Source organism: Glycine max, chromosome 8, assembly GCF_000004515.6.
Source record: "Glycine max cultivar Williams 82 chromosome 8, Glycine_max_v4.0, whole genome shotgun sequence".
NCBI lineage: Eukaryota > Viridiplantae > Streptophyta > Magnoliopsida > Fabales > Fabaceae > Glycine > Glycine max.
This window is the reverse complement of record NC_038244.2, coordinates 44,886,994-44,911,500: the sequence shown is the minus strand read 5'-3', so window position 1 is coordinate 44,911,500 and position 24,507 is coordinate 44,886,994. Positions and strand designations below refer to the sequence as shown.

The window sequence follows — 24,507 nt, the reverse complement described above, 5'->3', positions numbered from 1 at the left end:
TTATAAATTGAATTTTATAAAAAGGATAAGCTATATTTTTATTTTGGACCTTATAGTAAGGACTAGATGGAGTATTAATTACAACCTTCTTTTATTTTTATCTATTTTTAATATTGGCTTGTAAAAATAAAGAAATGTAATATTTTTTTATTCTAATAAAATAGTTATAAAATTTTCTATTTTACCATTTTTCTTCCACTTCATAATAAATACATGTGTAAATTAATTGGACATAACACAAGTAAGGATATAATAATTAAAAGAGTAATTATCTTGAACTTTACAAACGATAAATAAAAATAAAACTTCTCCAAAAATCTAACTGTACTGTTAGAAAAACGAGGAATTTACAATCTAACAAAAATTAGATTAGATGAAAAAATGAACTTATATATTAAACTTATTTCACTAATATAAATTATAAATAACTATTTCAAATGTGAAAAGATAATCTAGCCATTTGTTTAAAAGTAGTGAGAGTCGAATAACTAAAAGACAAGACCAATACCAAAGCAAAAGAATAAGAGTTAAATAATTTGAATTTAGGAAATTAAGTTGCTAAAAGTCAGTGGGCCTTTAAAGGCAACCACTGACTTTTGGGTAACCACATCTACCCAAAATTTGGAATGTGTCAAGAACGAGATTTAAAGCAAACTTTCCGGATGAAAGCCAACCATTAAACCAGAAACAAGCTTAGGTAACCACATCTGTCAAAAGAAAAAGACGAGCTATAATGACAAATTGGGAAATTTTATACAGGATAAATAATAATTTTTGTCCTTCAATATGTCGTTCATAAATACATTCTTAAAATATAAAAATATAAAATGTAATTCTTAAAAGTATAAAAAATGTGATAAATATATCGGACTGTTAACTTCCCTCCGTCACCGTTAATAAAACAGCCTACGTGATGCAGAGGAACAAATTTGTCACTGAAATGATGGTCAACGTCGTTATCTCTAATTGTTAGCATAGGGACATACTTATCATAATATTTTTTTTACTTTTCGTCTTCTGCTGATAAATATGTCCCTGAAAAATAAAAATACAAAATTTAGTCTCGAAAGTGTAAAAAGTGTAAAATTATTATATTTTTGAAAATTTTATAATGACTAAGACAATTTTGGGAGAACTATATCACACTGGTATGTGTCTGTTTCCGTTATATAATTTTTAAGTTTCATCAACGGTTGAGACATACATAAAATATTGCCAATGGAAGTGAATTTTTATTACTTTGGTGAATTCTTCTTACTTTTCTTTAACTACAAAAAAAAAATCAATCATTTGGTTGTTAACTCTTGAATAAATACTATCAACATAGAAAAAAAAGAAAAAGAAATTGTATTCTAAAACGATAGGAAAATCATTGTTTCTGTTTAATCAAACATTATATATTTAATTATTTTTTCATAATAAAATATGAGTGTCTATTAGTATATGTAATGACATCAAAATACAAACTATAATAAAAGTTTGTTGATTTTTAATTTTTTTTAAATCATACACAATTATTTTTATTGACTAATCATTTAAAAAATCATAACCTTAAAAAAATCATTCCAAAGGAGTTGAGTGTTTTTTACAAATTAAAAGTGTCATTACAATTATAATTTTCCCTACAAATTATTAATGGACCTAATTTAACTATAATATTTTACAATAAGCATTTTTTTACTTGAACTTTTCATCAAGCATGAGAGTGTAAAAAAAATATTTATAGTTTATAAAACGAATATTCTTTTTTCTTCTAGACTCAATTTAGTGTATGATTTTGTTGAAAAAAATTTGTCACAATCATTATAATTTTTTTTCAAATTATAATAATTAGTCACAATTTATTATTAATGTTTGGATGTATTTGTTGCACTTTTTATATTTTTGGAGACTAAATTTTATATTTTCATGATGTATTTGTCAGTGGAGTAGGAAGAAAAAAATTCAAAAAAATATTATATGACAAATATGTCTCTATCTTGATAATTAGAGATGATCATGTTCACAATCATTTCAGTGACAAATTTGTTCCTCTGTATCACGTAGACTATTTTATTAACGATAACATACAAAAGTTAACAGTCAGACATATTTATCATACTATTTATACTTTCGGAAACTAAATTTTGTATTTTATGTTTTAGGAAGACATTATTAACTAATTACATATACGAAGAAAGAGACTATTTACGGATAATGCATACGCCGTTTATATTAATGCATGCATGCGTATGCACTTACATCATCGCATCTTCCACTTTGAAATGTAACGAAACCAAGGTTTGCTACTTCTAAATTCCTATTACGTGTATAAATTGGATAACAAAAAGCCAATGCTTTGCTATATTTATAAGAGAACTCTTATCATAATAAAGATAACATAACATACAGCTTCCACCAAATTGTCAGCAGGTAAACATCTATTGTCTATAGTCTTTTAATGGCAAAAACAACTCACATAGCTATTGTTTCAAGTCCTGGTTTCAGCCACTTGGTCCCTATAATTGAGTTCACTAAGCGACTTGTTAAGCTTCACCCAAATTTTCATGTCACATGCATCGTTCCCTCACTTGGGTCAACCCCAGAATCCTCCAAGGCCTACCTTAAAACTCTTCCTTCAAACATAGACTCCATTTTTCTCCCTCCAATTAGCAAGGAAAATGTACCCCAAGGAGCATACGCTGGACTCCTAATTCAACTCACTATTACCCTTTCTCTGCCATCAATATATGAGGCCCTGAAATCCTTGTCCTCTAAATTTCCTTTAACAGCGTTGGTTGCAGATACTTTTGCATTTCCAACCTTGGAATTCGCAAAGGAGTTCAACGCACTATCCTATTTTTACACCCCTTGTTCAGCCATGGTACTGTCACTGGCTCTACACATGTCAAAACTTGATGAGGAAGTTTCAGGTGAGTACAAGGACCTAACAGAACCTATAAAGTTACAAGGTTGTGTACCACTCTTGGGGGTTGATCTTCCAGCTCCAACTCAAAATCGATCAAGTGAAGCTTATAAGTCTTTTCTTGAACGTGCAAAAGCAATAGCTACCGCAGATGGGATAATTATCAACACCTTCTTAGAAATGGAATCAGGTGCTATAAGAGCATTGGAAGAGTATGAAAATGGGAAGATCAGACTGTACCCAGTTGGACCCATTACACAAAAAGGGTCAAGAGATGAGGTTGATGAGTCTGGTAAGTGTTTGAGTTGGTTGGACAAGCAGCCACCTTGTTCAGTGTTGTATGTTTCTTTTGGAAGTGGTGGAACACTCTCTCAGAACCAAATCAATGAGTTAGCCTCGGGTTTGGAATTGAGTGGTCAAAGGTTCTTGTGGGTTTTGAGAGCACCAAGTAATTCAGTTAATGCTGCTTACCTTGAGGCTGAAAAGGAGGACCCTTTGAAATTTTTACCAAGTGGGTTTTTAGAAAGGACAAAGGAGAAAGGTTTGGTTGTGCCATCATGGGCACCTCAGGTTCAGGTTCTTAGTCACAATTCAGTTGGAGGGTTCCTGAGCCATTGTGGTTGGAACTCGACATTGGAGAGTGTGCAAGAGGGAGTGCCTATAATAACATGGCCACTCTTTGCTGAGCAGAGAATGAATGCAGTTATGTTAACCGATGGACTTAAAGTGGCGTTGAGGACAAAATTTAACGAGGATGGCATAGTGGAGAAGGAGGAAATTGCGAGGGTGATAAAGTGTCTGATGGAAGGGGAAGAAGGTAAAGGAATGCGTGAAAGAATGATGAATTTAAAAGATTTCTCTGCTAATGCACTGAAAGATGGCTCTTCAACACAAACCCTATCTCAATTGGCTCGTCACTGGGAAAATTCGAGTCAGGTTTAGGAAAATAGTTTTTCATTTAAATTGCTTTACGAAGTTGTGTTTTGTGTGTTTTTCTTAATTTGTTTTGTTTGTGGGGTACTTGAGGTTTCGGGAGATGTAGGGTATCGTTGACACATGAAAGAGATGTTGATTGATATTCAAGTTGAATTTTACGTTTGTCTCTAAAGAAAATTTGACGTCCACTCCTTGTTTATTTGTACATTTTAGGTTTTAAGGTTGTGTTTGATTTAATTCCTTTTATTTATTTGAGTAAAAAGTTTTAAAAATTAGAGTGGGGTCATATGTTTATATTTTATTATTTTTCATTTTTTAAAATGGATGATTAGTCGAAGTTATTTTAATAATTATTTAAGTTATCATCATTTCAACAATCATTTCAATAATCCATAAAAATCTGAAATAAATTTTTTAAAATATAAAAGACTCAAAATAATAAAAAATTTATTAAAAGAAGTTAAATATATATAATTTTTTTAACATATTTAAGTTTAAATTAATTAATTTAATTAAGTTCAATATAGTATTAGAATTCTTATTGTAACATGCATTATACATGACTAATCATCCACACTGCACCATTAAGATATAATTCATAGATCATATTAGTATAAAACAACTAGTTATTACGTGAGCCAAAAATAATTATTACGTCCTGCAAAGTGGAAAGCTGTAAGCTACCCTTCCGACCACCTGGCTGATTCGATATTTTACCATCAATTCTTATACTTATAACTTCATTTTAAATTGATGATTATAAATTTAATTGAAATCATAGAGAATATGAATAATTTTTTAATTTGACAATAAATGGATAGTATTTTAATCACGTGATATAACCATTTTCAGCACAGAAATATTGAATAGCATAAGAACCAATTTTCACAAATAAATAAAAAATATTAGTCAAAAAGATTATCTTTAATTTTTTTAGTATGCAAAATTATCTTAGATTAACGACATATACTTATAACTGATGAAATTAATCGTTAACATAGTTAATTGAAAAATATGCATGGTGTCTTATCCAAGACCAAAAAATACTAATTCAAACCTTAATGATAATAACCCAAATAAGACTTAGTAATCTTTATCCTAAAATTATAAGCACTTATTTTACACGAGATAAGAAATATGAATATTGATAAACAATATTTACCGTGTATGTTATGGGTTACACTCTCTAGTATAATATATAATAGTAGTTCTTCTGTTTGTTTGTTTTTTTAAAAAAAGGAGCAGTGCTCTTAAAAATATCTATTTCAAACTTGAAAAGATATACTGACCATTAAATTGATAACGTATGTTTCAAAACTTCAATTGTTTTCATTTATTTAAGTGAGTGAGAGTTGAAAAACTAAAAGACTAAACCAGTATAAAAAAGAAACAATAGGAATTAAAGAATTTGAACGGAAAGCAAAAATGTTATAGGAAATTAACTCACTAAAAGTCATTGGACCTTACGAATGTAAGAGGAAGAATCAAAGCAAACTTTCTGGATGAAAGCTAAGTCCACAACCAATAAACCCCAAATAAGTTTGGGTAAATCACGTCAAGCCGAAGGATGGTTTGATTGAATAGAGAAAATCACTGTTTGAGAAGAAATTTTAAAAAAATTAATATGGGTCTCATTTTTTTCACTTTAATTTAAATATTTTTTAAATTTTTTTCTCTTCTATACAATTCAACACATATTAATGATAGAAAGAAAAGAAAATAAAGAAAAAGAAAAACATATATAACCAAATATTTTCTTTTATTTAGATTAAGAGTAAATGAAAAGAAAAAAGAAAAAAAAATTGACTTATACAACCATAAATTTTAAATTTTTTCTTTTAATTCAAATTTTAAATTTTTTTTTCTTTTCTTTTCACCCTCATTCCAAACATAGAAAATAAAAAAAACAAACTAGAAAGAAAAACTAGTAAATAAAGAAAGTCAAACCAAGTTTGCCTAAGCACTTACATCATCGGATCCTCCTCCTTGAAAGCTATTTGTAAATAACATTCAAATAAAAAAAGTCAAACCAAGGTATGCTTCTTTCAAATTCCTATTATGGGGATAAATTGGATAACAAAAAACAACCTTTTTTTTTTATCATAAAGAGAGCATCATATTTAGCTTTCACCACATTTTGGAGGCAAACATATCTATAGTATATGTTCTGTTTTCATGGCAAAAACAACTCACATAGCTATTGTTTCAGGTCCTGGTTTCAGCCACCTAGTCCCTATAGTTGAGTTCAGCAAGCTACTTATCAAGCTTCACCCAAATTTTCATGTCAACTGCATCATTCCCTCATTTGGGTCACCCCCAGAATCCTCCAAAGCCTACCTTAAGACTCTTCCTTCAAACATAGACACCATCTTACTTCCTCCCATTAACAAACAACAATTACCCCAAGGAGTAAACCCTGCAGTCACTATTACTCTTTCTCTGCCATCAATACATGAGGCCCTGAAATCCTTGTCCTCTAAATTTCCTTTAACAGCGTTGGTTGCAGATACTTTTGCATTTCCAACCTTGGAATTCGCAAAGGAGTTCAACGCACTATCCTATTTTTACACCCCTTGTTCAGCCATGGTACTGTCACTGGCTCTACACATGCCAAAACTTGATGAGGAAGTTTCAGGTGAGTACAAGGACCTAACAGAACCTATAAAGTTACAAGGTTGTGTACCAATTTTGGGGGTTGATCTTCCAGCTTCAACCCAAAGTAGATCAAGCGAAGCTTACAAGTCTTTTCTTGAACGTACCAAAGCAATAGCTACCGCAGATGGGATAATTATCAACACCTTCTTAGAAATGGAATCAGGTGCTATAAGAGCATTGGAAGAGTATGAAAATGGGAAGATCAGACTGTACCCAGTTGGACCCATTACGCAAAAAGGGTCAAGAGATGAGGTTGATGAGTCTGGTTAGTGTTTGAGTTGGTTGGACAAGCAGCCACCTTGTTCAGTGTTGTATGTTTCTTTTGGAAGTGGTGGAACACTCTCTCAGAACCAAATCAATGAGTTAGCCTCGGGTTTGGAATTGAGTGGTCAAAGGTTCTTGTGGGTTTTGAGAGCACCAAGTAATTCAGTTAATGCTGCTTACCTTGAGGCTGAAAAGGAGGACCCTTTGAAATTTTTACCAAGTGGGTTTTTAGAAAGGACAAAGGAGAAAGGTTTGGTTGTGCCATCATGGGCACCTCAGGTTCAGGTTCTTAGTCACAATTCAGTTGGAGGGTTCCTAAGCCATTGTGGTTGGAACTCAACTCTGGAGAGTGTGCAAGAGGGAGTGCCTATAATAACATGGCCACTCTTTGTTGAGCAGAGAATGAATGCAGTTATGTTAACCGATGGACTAAAAGTGACGTTGAGGCCAAAATTTAACGAGGATGGCATAGTAGAGAAGGAGGAAATTGCGAAGGTGATAAAGTGTCTGATGGAAGGGGAAGAAGGTAAAGGAATACGTGAAAGAATGATGAGTTTAAAAGATTTCTCTGCTAGTGCACTGAAAGATGGCTCTTCAACACAAACCCTGTCTCAATTGGCTCGTCACTGGGAAAATTCGAGTGAGGTTTAGGTAAATAGCTTTTTTCTTAAATTGTTTTTAAGTAGTTGTATTTTGTGTGCTTTTCATGGTTAAGTTATTGCGGATCTTGGAATGCGAATTACAATTTTGGAGAAGCTGCGTGGGTTATATATGGATCGGTCAGCTGGAATTTAATGAGATTCAGGAAAAAATAAGGTATTCAACAACGTGAATTTTGATCATTCTATTTCTAGGATTATGCAAGACATCGTCCATATTTATTGTGATTATTATGATTAATATGTTGAGCTGTAACGTTTGTAGACACATGTGTACCCCAATCTGAGAGATACTTCTTGTATCTCTTGGTATATTATTAATATAAATATATACATATTTTGCAGACCCAAAAAAAAAAAAAAACTAATCACTATCTTCGTCGTTTCACTTTCATTAGTATGTTGAGGTGATGAATGTGGATAAGAAGAAGAGCCAATAAACCTCAATTGTTACAACCCAATATAACTTCAAAGCTGACATCCTGCATAAATGCTAAGACTGAAGGGAAACTCAATGATGATAAATGAATTGCTTGGAATCCCAACATAAAGATAATTCCAATTTAGACAAGTGACAGCAACTGATAAAAACATCTGTAACAGAGATTCTCCTTGATACATATACCATAAATAAGCTGGGCAATCCACACTACTTCTTTGATAAAATAAAAGTTTAACCCCCTTCACAACAAGGAACTCATATGAAAGTATAATCAATATACCAAACTTAACTAGTATAAAAACTGAATCAAGAAAATACAAAGTGCAGCAACCGACAATATAGAGTTTTCTACTTGTTACACATAAACAGAAAATTAAATTATGAATATGATCAACATGTCCTCGGGGTTATTTCTCTACTTGTTTTTTTTAAACATTATATAGACAGATTTGTAGAAAGTAAGAACTAAGAAATAGATAAAACCAAAAAGGTGCACCCAACTTTGATCATTTTTTTTATGAGTACAAAAATAAAATTCATTCAATGAAGGATATGTCCTCTTTTTCCTCCTTTTGTAATAAATAAAAGAAGTTTTAATGTCATTAATTTCGGAACCTAAATTAAATATACTACCTCCTTTCCTTTTCTAATTGTTAAATTTTTGAAAGATTTTTGTTCTGTTTATGAAATACTACTATTTCCAATGGAATACTCCTATTCATAATCATTTAACAAGAAGAAAAGGTATTCAAGAAAAGAGGGGGGAAAGTGCCTGAGAAAGATCGGATTAATAAAATTTTAAGGCATTTGTTATTATTTTAGAGTACCTCAAATTCCACGACTCGAATAGAATTATTTTCCGTGAAGGATACATGTGATATAACAAAAAAAAAACTAAAACTCCCAAAGAGAATAAACTAAGAAAGATGACAAAATGTATGATATAGAGACACCTAATAATAAACCTGACCCAGCCTTTTTTTGCATGCTCAATCACTCGAGAGTAATGAAATTACATATTGAGTTATATCAAGAACTCTATCTAGCTAGTAATTATAGTTAGTTAGCATTTTATTATAACTGATACTGATAGGATAGTTTTTATGTTTTTAGTTCGTTTCCTTCTATCTTCATCTTTAGGTTTCTAAGTTTAGATACAGCCCTTTGGCTATTTATGTTGGCGAAGAACTCGGTTCACAATTGTACAATTTGTCATATCAGTAATATCACAATTTTCTGTTTCAAGATTTCTTTAGACAGCTATTTCATAATTCATTGTCATCATCTTACATGTTGCATGCAACTTGGTAGTAGATACATGTGTGTTATTATTTATTAATATTGTTAATTACCCAGTAAATGATGGATTCATTCAAATTAACAAACTTGCTGAACCACCTAAAGCTTGGTGCTCATACAAGTCACAATCTAGTGAATAAATTAAAATATAAAGCTTTCCAAGTTAATTGGTGGTGAGCATAGCTATACAGTCCTTAATTAACATTACATGTCATGTTCAGTGTAGGCTTATTGAACTTTCTTTATTTTCACTATGACAATATATATTTTAATATTATATGAAATGTTACGGTATAAACTAACAAGAAATTAAATTAGATGAAAAAAATTAACGTATTAAACTTATTACGCACTAATATAAATTACAAATAAATATTTAAAATGTAAAAAAGGGTATTCCAAACTTGCCAAGATATATGGAGGCCTTTAGGCCCCCTTATCAACAGAAAAAAAAAACTTAATTAATGTTTTTGCAACAGAGGTTAATGGAAATGACAAATAATGGGAAGATTGACATAAACAAATAATAATAATAAAAGACTAAAAGCAAAAAATAATATATAAGCAGAAACAGAAGAAAAAAACCTAACCTCTTAAAAAATTTGAATTGAAAGCAAAAGGTTTTAGGAAAGTTGACAAGCCATTGGGCCTTTCAAATGCGTGAGAGAGGATAAAAGCTTCCGATGAAAGCCACGTCCACAACCAATATAAAACTTAACGAGTTTGGATTAACCACATTAATCTAAACAAAAATACGACCAATAAAGACAAAGTAAGTGACAAATTGCAGGGGAGTTGGTAGTAATAGATAATATATATGCTGCTTAATTAGTGCATATGCAGTATCTGGCTGGTATTGTAATATTTTTATATTATTTTACATAATCAGATTGAAATAATTGTTATATTTCATGACTTTTATTATTCAAATAAAAACATCACATGTGATTAAAAAGTATTATCCTATTGGTAGTATAGCTTTTTTAAGAAAGAAAAAGTCATATAGTATAAATTTTATACAGTAATCAAATCATAATTTATCATCTATGATATTTTTTAACTTTTATAATAACTACTTTAAAATTCATATAAATAATTATTTATAATTGAATTACAATATAAAATTATTTTAGACAACCAATCTAAAAGTTTTAAACTATTTTTTAATGTGTTACTTTCATAAATATTTATTTTAATGAATTGTTAGTTGATTGTGACATATCAACATCTAATGCATCTTTGATAAATTGATAATAGACGACTTAAAATATTTTTTAAGAAAATAAAAAACACTAATAAAAACTCAAATTATAAAGAAAATAAAATCAGACATTAATTTTTTTATAGAAAAAAAATCAATGCAATGATATTTTGTCGATGAAAGATGATAGAGAATAAAGAATAAAAATATATAAGCTTTAATATGAAATGATATTATGTCGATGATAGATAATAAGAACCAAACTAGAGTATTTTTTTCCCAAGACAAAACATAAATTAAAATAAATTATAAATATAAAATTTTAATGTAATTAAGTAAATTAAAATTATAAAAATGTGATATAATATAACTAGTTTGCCACTAGTTTATCCAAATATGATAAAATCCAACAAGAATAAGAATGAGTTAAAAAAATATAAATTCGTCTCTTTTAGACCTGAACATATATATCCCGCCAAGATATATATTTTATTCAAAATTAGAACTAGTATATTTAATAAATTTTGATATATATCTTAATTTTTTAAATTAGAGAGGAAAATATTTATAATTTTCCTTGTCAAATGCATAATATTTTCTTATCTAACTTGTTTTAAAAAATCAAGATAAAGATAAAATATATATTTCAAAATTTTATTAAATATATGTTCTAATGTTGGATAAAAGATGTTCTAATGTTAGATAAAAAATAATTAGGAAATCAATTTATTATATATAATTAGAGCATTTTATTTTTTAAAAGGTAAAAAAAAATATATTAATAACACTTAATTTTTGCACAAGAATGCAGAGACAGAAAGTGCTCGTGCTCTAGTGTTGATGATGATAAGAAAGATTATATGCAGGAAAGGAAAGACTATATTTAAAATTAGAAAAAATATAAATTAATTAGAGATAAAAATATCTTTTAATAAAATACTAAACTAAAGATAAAAAATATAATATTTTAAAAAAAATCATTGGACTTTAATTCAAAAACAAAAAGTTAAACTAAATTATTTGATGTATCAATAATGCCACATAGCATTACGTAATTATTGAATATAAATAAGTCACACGAAAGTATCAGACAAATAACAAGTTTAGCTAATTTTGTAAACACCTATTGCTTGTAATAAAATAGAAAGCAATAAACCAGTGGAGTGCTTTGCTATAGATCAAGACAACATTTTCGTCATAAAGAAAACATAATAAACGGCTGTCACGAAATTGTGAGCAGGTAAACATCTACAATCTGTTGCCATGGCAAAAACAACTCACATAGCTATTGTTTCAAGCCCTGGTTTTGGCCACATAGTTCCAATAATTGAGTTCAGCAAGCGACTTGTGAAGCTTCACCCAAATTTTCAAGTGACCTGCATCATTCCTTCACTTGAGTCATCCACAGAATCCTGCAAAGCCTACCTTAAAACCCTTCCTTCATTCATAGACTTCATCTTTCTTCCTCCAGTTAGCATAGAACAATTATCCCAAGGAGGATACATTGGACAGCTAATTCAACTCAATATTTCTCATTCTCTGCCATCAATACATGAGGTGCTGAAATCCTTGTTCTCTAAAGTCCCTTTAACTGCGTTGGTGGTAGATGTTCTTGCACTTCAAGCATTGGAATTTGCTAAGGAATTCAATGCCCTGTCCTATTTTTACTTCCCTAGTTCAGCTATGGTATTGTCACTGCTTCTACACATGTCAAAACTTGATGAGGAGGTTTCAAGTGCGTACAAGGATCTAACAGAACCTATAAGGTTACCAGGTTGTGTACCATTCATGGGGAGTGATCTTCCGGATCCATCCCATGATCGATCTAGTGAATTTTACAAGCATTTTGTTGAAGATACCAAGGCAATGGTAACTACTGATGGGATCTTGATCAACACCTTCTTAGAAATGGAATCAGGTGCTGTAAGAGCATTGGAAGAGTTTGGAAATGGAAAGATCAGATTGTACCCAGTTGGACCCATTACACAAAAAGGGTCAAGCAGTGAAGTTGACGAGTCTGATAAGTGTTTAAAATGGTTGGACAAGCAGCCACCTAGTTCAGTGTTGTATGTTTCTTTCGGAAGTGGTGGAACACTCTCTCAGAACCAAATCAATGAGTTAGCTTCGGGTTTGGAATTGAGTGGTCAAAGGTTCTTGTGGGTTTTGAGAGCACCAAGTGAATCAGTTAGTGCTGCATACCTTGAGGCTGCAAATGAGGACCCTTTGAAATTTTTACCAAGTGGGTTTTTAGAAAGGACAAAGGAGAAAGGTTTGGTTGTGCCATCATGGGCACCTCAGGTTCAGGTTCTTAGTCACAATTCAGTTGGAGGGTTCCTAAGCCATTGTGGTTGGAACTCAACTCTGGAGAGTGTCCAAGAAGGAGTGCCTATTATAACATGGCCACTCTTTGCTGAGCAGAGGATGAATGCAGTGATGTTAACCGATGGTCTTAAAGTGGCATTGAGGCCAAAATTTAACGAAGATGGCATAATTGAGAAGGAGGAAATTGCAAAGGTTGTAAAGTGTTTGATGGAAGGAGAGGAAGGTAAAGGAATGCGTGAAAGATTGAGGAATTTAAAAGATTCTGCTGCTAATGCACTGAAACACGGTTCTTCAACACAAACTCTGTCTCAGTTGGCTAATCATTGGGAGAATTTGACTAAAGTTTAGGAAAATTGTTTTTTCTTAAGTTGTTTTACCTAGTTGTATTTTGTGTGCTTGTCTTAATTTTTCTTTGTGGGGGTGACGTGGTGAATGATGATTGTGGTTTCGGAGATATAGGTTATCTTTGACACCTGCCAGACACATGTTAAAATGTTAATTGATTTTCAAGTTGAATTTTACATTTGACTATGTAAGAGTTCATATTGTAGAGCGTGTTTATATGTTGTTTATATGAGTTGATTAATTTTAAATAATGTTAGTTAATTTTATTTTTTTTCATTTGGAACAAATGATAAAAGATTGCTTATATAAATACCATAAGTAATACATTTTAAGTATCCTAAGACCGATAAAATTAAATTAATAATTCACTTTAACAATCTTAATATTAAATTAAATTTCATGTAAAAGGTTTAAATTTATATAAAATTATAAAATCTCATAAAATTATAATAGATAAATAAATAATTATGTATTCCAAATGCAATGATGAGTTATAGTGGTGGAGCATTTACCGAAGCTTATAGTTACTTTCGTGTGCATTTTTTGATGTGATAATTCCAAGGACCAAGATGGGGAAGTTGATGAATTGTGATCATGATCTATGAAGCACGGAGGGTGTCAATGTTGATACTTCATAGATCATTATCTATGAAGTATGGATATTTTAGTTTCTTATTGTGTTCAATGTTTGACACGACACCGATACTGATGTTTATGTTTGGATTAAGTTTGATGTGTTTGACAAGTATTCATGTGTCCGTATCCGTATTCGGTGTTCATGTCGATACTTCATAGATGATGACTTAGGCTACCGACAATAGAAAAGTTGAAGGGGAGAGCCAAGAGATCATAATAAAGAGAGAGTTGCTTGCTTACTCACCACCAGACTGTCGGTGCCGATAGGAAGAGATAGATTTCGTTGTTTGGTTTTTGAAGGGAAATGACTCTCGATTCATATCATCAATTGAAATCTTATGTATAAGATCAATTAAATTCGGCCAGCTCACTCCTCTATTTGCACCCAGAAATTAAGTTGCTTCTTAAATCATAATAATATCAAACTTTTATGATTAAAATAAATTACTTTGATTGAATTTTTTCACCCACCTGTCTTTTTTACTCTTCTATATTAATCCTAATACAATTTCTTTTAAAAGCTTAATCCTAGTACAATTAACATTCAAGAAATTTACCCTTCCTCTTCTCACTATGCCGCATCACACTGTACCCTCATCTTTCTTCATTTCATTCAAATTTCTATCACCCAACATATAAAAAAATTACTTCCTTATCACATTATAATTATTGTATTAAAAAAATGTTTCAAAAATTTATCATTTTAATTTTTTAATGTAACATTAATTATATTTTTTACTTATGTCTCTTATAATATTAATAATAGATAAAAAAAATATAAATAAATTAATAATGATATAAAATTAATTTTGTAAATTTATTACTCTATTTCACCTAAAAAATCTATCACAAAAATATATATATCCTCTTAATCTATATAAAACAACCCAAAATGATTATTATTTTGGAACCGATGGAGTAATAGATATTGGTGTTGGAGCAAAGAAACACTAATATTTGTGGTTGGAGCTACTACTTGGAGTGAAAGCTACTTGCTATTCTCCCCCTCTTTTTGTCCAAGATTAAGTAAGGGGAGGGCAAGAGAGGGAATGGGAATTTAACTTCTCTATTATTGTTTAGTTAAAAAAAGTTTATGGGATGAGATTAGGTCTCCAAATCCATCCATCAGTTACTATTTTATGTTATTATTTGAGTTGATTTTTATTATTGAGTATATACTGCTTAGTTGTATATATCTTATTCTTTTGACCGATAAGAATCAAAGATAGATATCATAATTACAACAATTCATATATTTTCTTCAGTGAGCTAGAATGATTCCCTTGGTGTTTAATTGAATTTTATAGTGTTGATTATGTTTATTATCTTTTGTTTGGAAAAAAGTAATTACTTTGTTGAAATAAAATTTAAATACACAAAAAATATAAGAGAGTCAAAACAAAAATTAATACAGTAGCAGAAACAAAAAAAAAATACTTTTTTTAATGGCCAATCAGAATTTTATTCATAAGATATATAGATAGAACACAAGGCGTAACAGAAAAAAATACTTAACCTCTAAAAAAATTCAATTGAAAGCAAAAGGTTTTAGAAAAGTTAACAAGTCATACTGGGCCTTTCAAATAGTTGTGAGGGAGAATCATCCAAGCTTTCTGGATGAAATCCACGTCCTCTGCCATATATTAAAACACAAATTGAGAGAACCACATCAAGCTAAAGAAAAAGACGAGCTAGAAAGACAAAGTAATTGGGAAATTTTAGGGGAATTAATAATATATATATATATATATATATATATATATATATATATATATATATATATATATATATATATATATATATGCGGTTTAGGTGCATATGCAGCATCGTTACGTCTGACACTTTAAAACTATGCATAAAAATTAAAAAAACATAACACTCTTAAACAAAGCAAAAAACAAGTTTTGCCGCATGTGAATTCCTATTGCGTGTAATAAATTAGAACTCAGTGGAGTGGTTTGCTATAGAATAGAACTCTTTTATCATAAAGATAACATAACAAATAGCTTTCACGAATTTGTGAGCTGCTAAGCATCTATATCCTAGTCTGTTTTCATGGCAAAAACAACTCACATAGCTATCGTTTCAAGTCCTGGTTTCGGCCACCTAGTTCCAATAATTGAGTTCAGCAAGCGACTTATAAAGAATCACCCAAATTTTCATGTTACTTGCATCATTCCCTCACTCGGGTCACCCACAGAATCCTCCAAAGCTTACCTCAAAACACTTCCTTCATTTATTGACTTCATTTTTCTTCCTCCAATTAACAAAGAACAATTACCACAAGGAGTATACGTTGGACGCAAAATTCAACTCACTGTTTCTTATTCTCTGCCATCAATACATGAGGTTCTGAAATCCTTGTCCTCTAAGGTCCCTTTAACTGCGTTGGTGGTAGATATTCTAGCACTCCAAGCCTTGGAATTTGCAAAGGAATTCAATGCCTTGTCCTATTTTTACTTCCCTAGTTCAGCTATGGTGTTGTCACTGCTTCTACACCTGCCAAAACTTGATGAGGAAGTTTCAGGTGAGTACAAGGATCTAATAGAACCTATAAAGTTACCAGGTTGTGTACCACTCTTGGGGGTTGATCTTCCAGATGCAATCCGAAATCGACCAGTTGAATATTACCAACATCTTCTTAAAAGTGCCAAAGAAATGCTTAAAACTGATGGGATTATTATCAACACCTTCTTGGAAATGGAACCAGGTGCTATAAGAGCATTGGAAGAGTTTGGAAATGGGAAGAGCAGATTGTACCCAGTTGGACCCATTACACAAAAAGGGTCAATCAATGAGGCTGATAAGTGTTTAAGATGGTTGGACAATCATCCCCCTTGTTCAGTGTTGTATGTTTCTTTTGGAAGTGGTGGAACACTCTCTCAACACCAAATCAATGAGCTAGCCGCGGGTTTGGAATGGAGTGGTCAAAGGTTCTTGTGGGTTTTGAGAGCACCAAGTAATTCAGCTAGTGCTGCTTACCTTGAGACTGAAAATGAGGATCCTTTGAAATTCTTACCAAGTGGGTTTTTGGAAAGGACAAAGGAGAAAGGTTTGGTTGTGGCTTCATGGGCACCTCAGGTTCAGGTCCTTAGTCACAATTCAGTTGGAGGGTTCCTAAGCCATTGTGGTTGGAACTCGATTTTGGAGAGTGTGCAAGAGGGAGTGCCTCTAATAACATGGCCACTCTTTGCAGAGCAGAAGATGAATGCAGTGATGTTAGCCGATGGACTCAAAGTAGCATTGAGGCCAAAAGTTAATGAGGTTGGCATAGTGGAAAAGGAGGAAATTGCAGGAGTGATAAAGTGTCTGATGGAAGGGGGGGAAGGTAAAGGGATGCGTGAAAGAATGGGGAATTTAAAAGATTCTGCTACTAATGCACTGAAGGATGGTTCTTCTACACAGACACTGACTCAGTTGGCTAGACAGTGGGAATGTTTGAGTGGGATTTAGGAAAATTGTTTTACTGACTTAGTTTTGTTTTGTGTTATTTTCTTAATTTGTTTTCTGTATGGGGGGAATGTTTTCTTGTGTGGTTTCTAAGATATGTTGCATCTTTGACCATGACACACGGTTACTTGGTTTTCAATTTAAATTTCACTTTTCTACATAAATTTATTTGAGTAAACTCCTATTTTCGTTCCTTAAAGATATAGCACCAACAACTTGGTCCTTGAAAAACTTTTAGAGTCAAAATATTTCTTGGAAGTTTTTTCTGTTGGGTACATCAGTCCTTTTGAGATTAAATTGGCAATATTTATGTATTCTTTGGAACTAATTTTTCAATGTTGTTGGAATTAAAGACATGAAAGATGTCTAACTCTTCAAAAAATTTAATGTTTTAATGATAATAAAAATATCAAATTTTAATGAAGTAACGAGTTTCAATGAGCTCAGCAGGAGTGGTGTGTGTTCAATACTTGGAAATGTATATTTACTCTGATCAGACACACAAAAATATGTTTTAATTGAACTTGCGTCCAATGCACATAAGTGGACTTTTGTCTAGTGATTTCATAAGAAAATAGCATCTGAAGCACTACGTTAATGAAATTGCTTCCAAAGGTTTTCATGAAACATCCAGTGTCCAATGTAGGGTTCTATTTTGTCCAACACCTAATGAAAAATTACATTATGCGTTTTACATTCACGTGATGAGCTCTTTCTTTTATGAGTTTGAGTTTGGATGTCAAGGTTTCATCTAGTCTTATATTCATGTATGTATTTGTTATTTCCTTTAATTTTTTTCAAATATATTTTAACATTTGAATTTCAAGCATTTAATGAAAAATAAAGTTTATCCGAATATAAGTTTAGACTCTCATCAAAAGCAATGTTACACGAGGTTCAATACAAGAAGAGTGAAGTGGGAAATATAGAAAGGACAGTACACACCATCAGAAAGTGTAGTCGGCACTTTTTAGGAAAGAAAGAACACCTAGTCCTTCTCTCTCCCAGTGAAAAGTATTCACATCAAAAGCATTTTTGTGCTAAGCTCTCCATGCCTTTAATGCACAATTGAAGAATTACAAAGCCTTGAACACAACAAATACACCAACTCAGGTGCCTATATAAAGACTAAAGAGAAAGAACATATTTTTTTTCTTTAATACTTTTGCTTTCTGTTCGTTATAAAGATAATAACATGACAAATGAAATAACGACATTATTACATTATTACATCACATCATTACTTGATGATATCATCAAATCTCGTTAAAATAGAGTATCATACCATCATTATATTTGTTCTCATCCCTGCAAATATGTCAATTTTTTTTATTTTAATTATTGTGAATGATATTTGTTTTAATTTTTTTTCTTGTAAGTTCATGATGACATCATCCGTCCATTTTGTCATGTCATCATTTTTGTAAATAAAAGCCAGAGACAAACGACAAGGACAAAATCAAAACAAATTAATTTGTAAGGACAAAAATAATTTTTTTTGCAAGGTTGAAAATTTAAAAAAAAACATTAAATTACAAAGACAAAAAATACATTTAAGTCACAAAAATTATTGAATTGGAAGCAAAGAGGTTTTTACTAGCTTAATTATCAATTTGACCGTTAAATTATTTTAAAAGATTTTATTTGGTTCCTAAGTTTTTAAAAGTTTCAATTTGATTCTTAAAGTTTTTTCTTAAAAAAAAGAACAAATTACATCCATCCCCTCCATTTAGCCCAAATTACATTCTCTCCGTAAATTACCCTTATAATTAACCACATAACTTTTGTAGCTCCATTAAAATGACACTCCCTTCTCTATCATAGCTTGATTTCCGTTAACAAAAAAAATTATGTGCACTATACATGCTGCTTTAATGTAATTTAAGGACAATTTCATCGTGTTTTCTTTCTCACACCATCTCTTAAATGTCAAGATTGTTCTCACACATGTAGTAGTCCCAAAACAAAATAGTAATGTCAACATCACACAATGATTCCCACAGCAAAAATGATTCCTAATTAAAATCATCTTCACAATATTAAAATCAAAAAACCCAATTAAAAAATAGAAAATCACACTATTTAAATAAGTGAACACAAACCAGTGTTTAGACAAACTTTTACACAATCAGTATTTACATGACAACCACCACCAAAACCAATGACCACCATAGACCACGTGCAACCCACTCTTGGATGAGAACCGTCACCAAACACCGATGACAATCACCACCACCACCGACACCAACGACCATCACACGCACAATCCACCTTTGGAGGACGTCTCTTCTGGACATCCCTTCACATATCAGAACAACAAACACCAACCTCCCTAACAGTTTTTGTTTTTGCAAACTGGCCTAGAGGATTTGGGTATTTCAAATTATGGAAGCTATGTGACTAAATTAGTAAGAATTATTTTGATATTTCAGTAAAAAAAAAACTAATACCAGTCACTAACTAGATTAGGGAAAGCAAAAGAAATGTAAGTGCATCTTCAAAGCCAGTTCCGTAGTGAGTTTCTTAAAATGAAGAAACGGATTCTTGAAGAAATTGTGCATTGGAGATAATCTACGTGGAAAGAAGAATTGTTCCTTCAAAATAAAATGAGTTCCTTATATAAGAAATGAGTTCTTAACATTAAAAAACTATCATCCAACATCAAGCACCTTCAACAATCCATCCATGTACAAAAAAGAGGAGAAATAACCGCAAGAAAAAAAATGAACAGATATGAAAAAGTACAAAGGGGGAAAGAAATATTGAACCAATATGAAAAAATCCCATGTCATCGTCACCAATGGTGGTGGCTCATTGACCGACGGTGGTTTTGCGAGCGAGTGGCGATGATGGTTCGAGGGGCGATCATGTTCACGCAACAAAGCGACATTGGTGGCTCAACGGGTGACGACAAAGGGTTGGTACGAAACGAAGAAGAAGAAAAATGAGGAAGAAGAAAAAGGAAAATGAGGAAGAAGAAGAAGCCAATGAGAAAAATGAAAGTGAGTGATTTTTTTGTTTTTGAAAAAAAAAATGAAGTTGAAACGGTGGGAAGGAGAAGGAAGATTCTGGAGTTGGATGGAAAAATGGAAAAGACAAGTGTGGGGAAGAGGGAAGGTTCTAATGAAGAAAAAAAAAAGGGTGAAAAAGTGAAAAAGACAACATAAATAAGGGAAAAGTTCTAAAGTGAAAAAGTGAGATAGAATAATTGAAAAAAAATCAAAAAAAGTAACAATAAAAAATGTAAAAATAGAGTAAAATAAAAAAAATAAATTTAAATTTGAGAATTTTTTTATGATTATTGTGATTTGTTGTGATGGAATAAAATTTTTTTGATCATTTTTACCCAATTAAATCGTTATGATTATAAATTTCAACAGATTTTATTTAGAATAATGATAATTTTTGGCGTCAGTATCCTTAAGATCTTACTGGCAAAAAAAAAATCCAGATCTGAAACCCAAATCTCACCCATCCTCTGTGAACCCAACTAACCTCAGATCTTGCACACACAAAAAAAAAAACAAAACCCAAATCTTACCCGTACCAGATCTTGGCGAAGATTCGGGAGCGAAGGATCAGAGGAGAGCGGCGGCGGCGGTGCGGAGAAGGATTTGTGTGAGTTAAGTTGTTATGATTCATGGGCATCTGCACTAATTACTGAGCTTGATCAGTTCAAGAATGAAAAGTATAAACAAATGCCGTCCGGTTCCGTTAACATTGATCTCATGGATGAGTCTTGAAATGGAACAACTTGCAGCACTGCCTGATACTAGTAATGAAAGCCTTAGAGAAGTGCATATTTCGAATGGGTCTTGTTTCATTATGGAACGAGGGTCTTGGTTCGCTGGTTGCGGGGAATGAGTTGAAAATGGACGCCAGAAGAAAGAGAGTGGCCTGCGACGGTACTGAAAGTGTTCGACGATTTTCCTGAATGAGTTGAAAATCGTTTTATTTTTAAAAATAATAGCAAATATAAACAAAAAAGCTGGAATTTTCCATCCAAACGATGCCATTTTAATTGGGTGAAAAGGATCTAATTGGTGCATTTTTAAACAAATTTGAGATTAAATTAAATCTTTTAAAATAATTTGAAAATCAAATTAATAATTAAGTCAAAGCTTACTAATCATATATGTTGGATTTAATGCATGAGGGAGAATCAAAACTTTTTAATGAAAGTTTAATCTCGGTCAATTTAGTTATATTTGATGAAACTAACTTATAAATTAGTTGAAAATTTATAATTTAGTTAATTTAATTAAAAATATTTAATAAAACTAAATCAGGTAATTAATCAATATCAAATGACCTAAAAGTATATATTTAATGTTTCTAATAATTTATCATTTTAAGAAGTAGAACATATTTTTATTTTTACGAATTGAATGGATAAAATATAAATCATGCAATGAATTGAATTAAGTTATATAATTTTAAAAAAACAAAAATAATTCAACAAATAATTATAAAATTAATATAATTCAAAAAAATTATAACATTAAAGAACATTATACGATGTTAGGTGACAAATGTGATCAGAAAAAGAGAAGAAGAGAGTTTTCATAATTTGAAATAAAATAATAAGAATAAGATTGATAAGTTAATAACTTATAAATTAGCTTATTTTTTATATAAGTTAATTCAAATAACTTATAGAATTAAGTTACTTGAAGTAGTGACTTATAAAAAAATAAACTATTAAATAAATTTGTATACTACCAAATTTATTTTGATAAAATTAACTTGCCTTGATTTATAAACTTGATGGGAGTCTTACCAAAATATATAAAACACAAAAACTTTGGTGAAGCACATTAACCTCTTAAGGATAAGATAACATACATAATATACAGCTTTCACGAATTTGTGAGCAGGCTAACATCTACGGTCTGTTTTCATGGCAAACACAACACACATAGCTATTATTGCAAGTCCTGGTTTCGGCCACTTGGTCCCCATAATTGAGTTCAGCAAGCAACTTGTGAAGCATCACCAAAATTTTCATGTCACTTGCATCATTCCCTCACTTGATTCACCCCCAGAATCATCCAAAGCTTACCTTAAAGCCCTTCATTCATTCATAGACTTCATCTTTCTTCCTCCAATTAACAAAGAACAATTACCCCAAGGAGTATACGTTGGACAGCAAATTCAACTCACTGTTTCTCTTTCTCTGCCATCAATACATGAGGCCCTGAAATCCTTGTCCTCCAAAGTCCCTTTAACTGCGTTGGTCGCAGATCTTCTTGCATTCCAAGCATTGGAATTTGCAAAGGAGTTCGGTGCCCTCTCCTATTTTTACTTCCCTTTATCAGCTATGATATTGTTACTGTTGCTACACATGCCAAAACTTGATGAGGAAGTTTCAGGTGAGTACAAGGACCTAACAGAACCTATAAAGTTACAAGGTTGTGTACCAATTTTCGGGGTTGATCTTCCTGATCCAATCCAAAATCGATCAAGCGAATATTATCAGCACCTTCTTAAACGTTCCAAAGGAATGCTTATTACTGATGGTATTATTATCAACACCTTCTTAGAAATGGAACCAGGTGCTATAAGAGCATTGGAAGAGTTGGGAAATGGAAAAACCAGATTCTACCCAGTTGGACCCATTACGCAAAAAAGGTCAATCGAAGAGACTGATGAGTCTGATAAGTGTTTGAGATGGTTGGGCAAGCAGCCACCTTGTTCGGTGTTGTATGTTTCTTTTGGAAGTGGTGGAACACTCTCTCAACACCAAATCAATCACTTAGCTTCGGGTTTGGAATTGAGTGGTGAGAGGTTCTTATGGGTTTTGAGAGCACCAAGTAATTCAGCTAGTGCTGCTTACCTTGAGACTGAAAATGAGGATCCTTTGAAATTTTTACCAAGTGGGTTTTTGGAAAGGACAGAGGAGAAAGGTTTGGTTGTGGCTTCATGGGCACCTCAGGTACAGGTCCTTAGTCACAATTCAGTTGGAGGGTTCCTAAGTCATTGTGGTTGGAACTCGATTTTGGAGAGTGTGCAAGAGGGAGTGCCTCTAATAGCATGGCCACTCTTTGCAGAGCAGAAGACAAATGCAGTGATGTTAGCCGATGGACTCAAAGTTGCATTGAGGCTAAAAGTTAATGAGGATGACATAGTGGAAAAGGAGGAAATTGCAAAGGTGATAAAGTGTTTGATGGAAGGGGAAGAAGGTAAAGGGATAGCTGAAAGAATGAGGAATTTAAAAGATTCTGCTGCTAATGCATTGAAAGATGGCTCTTCAACACAGACCCTATCTCAGTTGGCCAGTCATTGGGAATATTTGAGTGGGAATTAGGAAAATTGTTTTACTTAGATAGTTTTATATCTTGATCTTGATTTGTACATTTCTACTTAGTCGTATTTCGTTTGCTTAATTTTCTGAACCTTTTTTCTTTGTGGCAACTGGGAGTAAAATAGTCGTTGTGTGATTCCTGAGATCTGTCTGTTGCATCTTTTACACGTGAGACAGACATTTTAACTGTAAAGACAAACATAAGCCATTGACTGAACACACGAAAACATATTAAGTTACATTAATAGTTGCCTTACATTTGCCTTACAAAGAAGTACCACAAATTGAGTGAGTTCTTTTTCAAGTCTAATTCAAAGGCACAATTTCCATTTACCAAGTTGGCAACAATAATAGCCTATCACAAGGAGATGTACATGGCTATCCCTATGATTGTGACTCTCCCAATAAATATGCTGATATTGTAATTTGTTTCTTGTGAGTTGATTTGAAACAATTGGTTCATCAAATGCTAGTAAATTAGGATACCGAAAACTCTATACAGTGTTCAGGCCTCGGTTGATTTTATTCTCATAATTTTTTTATATCTAACACAGTTACACTGATAGGCTTTGCAACTGTTCGGAATATATATCCATTCCATAAATTCCTTCCTATTTAATAAACTCTTTAACAGGTAAACACTGCATATCAACCCCAAATTTGATAGTTGAGGAGAAATGAAGAGCAGCATTATATTTTATGCAACTGAAACTAGTTCTTGAGTTAGTAATATTAATATTTAGATGTTGAACCAACTGTAAGAGACCAATAGTAAAACCATAAAATGTCTAACTACAAACCATTGGTGAAAAATAATATCAATCTATCCAGCTAAAGCATGCAACTTGCGGTATTCACCTTAGACACTGGCTCATAAAAGCAAAAAAATAACCCGTGATAAAATTTCAAAACTCATTTAGTGTGCCAAGTCTTCCTTCCCTCCTTTGATATGAAAGATTTTTCTCACTGCTAGATGTTCAGTGCATCAATCTCCTATATATCATGAACTAAACTAGCTCAAAAATTCTCTCAAATTTTGCCTATACATAAAATATATTGTATTATATGAACAAGTGTGTGATCATCTAA

The 24,507-nt window shown here is 31.9% G+C and overlaps 4 protein-coding genes, 1 long non-coding RNA gene and 1 pseudogene across 6 annotated transcripts; 5 read left to right on the top strand and 1 right to left on the bottom strand.

Annotated features, from left to right (window-relative positions):
• Positions 1-2,344: 2,344 nt before the first annotated feature.
• Positions 2,345-4,029, top strand: LOC100776274 (hydroquinone glucosyltransferase). The gene has a single exon (XM_003532143.5). The coding sequence runs from the start codon at positions 2,441-2,443 to the stop codon at positions 3,845-3,847; it is 1,407 nt and encodes a 468-aa protein (XP_003532191.1). The 5' UTR covers positions 2,345-2,440; the 3' UTR covers positions 3,848-4,029.
• Positions 4,030-5,741: 1,712 nt separating this feature from the next.
• LOC100795573 (hydroquinone glucosyltransferase-like) lies at positions 5,742-7,563 on the top strand (annotated as a pseudogene).
• A 3,895-nt stretch (positions 7,564-11,458) lies between these two features.
• On the top strand, positions 11,459-13,276 carry LOC100796096 (hydroquinone glucosyltransferase). The gene has a single exon (XM_003530770.5). It carries the CDS (start codon positions 11,625-11,627, stop codon positions 13,029-13,031), a length of 1,407 nt encoding a protein of 468 aa, XP_003530818.1. The 5' UTR covers positions 11,459-11,624; the 3' UTR covers positions 13,032-13,276.
• Positions 13,277-15,584: 2,308 nt separating this feature from the next.
• LOC100796626 (hydroquinone glucosyltransferase) lies at positions 15,585-17,505 on the top strand. The gene has a single exon (XM_006586099.4). It carries the CDS (start codon positions 15,720-15,722, stop codon positions 17,115-17,117), a length of 1,398 nt encoding a protein of 465 aa, XP_006586162.1. The 5' UTR covers positions 15,585-15,719; the 3' UTR covers positions 17,118-17,505.
• A 1,667-nt stretch (positions 17,506-19,172) lies between these two features.
• On the bottom strand, positions 19,173-21,062 carry LOC106799816 (uncharacterized). Of its 2 annotated transcripts, none has more exons than XR_001389636.3 (2): positions 20,662-21,062; positions 19,173-19,708 (listed from the first exon to the last, which is right to left on the bottom strand). It is a non-coding gene; the product is annotated as an uncharacterized lncRNA (long non-coding RNA). The 2 variants fall into 2 exon arrangements; XR_001389637.3 differs by having other exon boundaries at positions 20,656-21,039.
• Positions 21,063-21,905: 843 nt separating this feature from the next.
• Positions 21,906-24,462, top strand: LOC100797152 (hydroquinone glucosyltransferase). The gene has a single exon (XM_003530772.5). It carries the CDS (start codon positions 22,015-22,017, stop codon positions 23,419-23,421), a length of 1,407 nt encoding a protein of 468 aa, XP_003530820.1. The 5' UTR covers positions 21,906-22,014; the 3' UTR covers positions 23,422-24,462.
• The last annotated feature ends 45 nt before the right edge of the window (positions 24,463-24,507 follow it).

Coding starts and splice junctions, on each gene's coding strand:
- LOC100796626 (XM_006586099.4), top strand. CDS start 15,720: ATGGCAAAAACAACTCACATAGCTATCGTTTCAAGTCCTGGTTTCGGC.
- LOC100776274 (XM_003532143.5), top strand. CDS start 2,441: ATGGCAAAAACAACTCACATAGCTATTGTTTCAAGTCCTGGTTTCAGC.
- LOC100796096 (XM_003530770.5), top strand. CDS start 11,625: ATGGCAAAAACAACTCACATAGCTATTGTTTCAAGCCCTGGTTTTGGC.
- LOC100797152 (XM_003530772.5), top strand. CDS start 22,015: ATGGCAAACACAACACACATAGCTATTATTGCAAGTCCTGGTTTCGGC.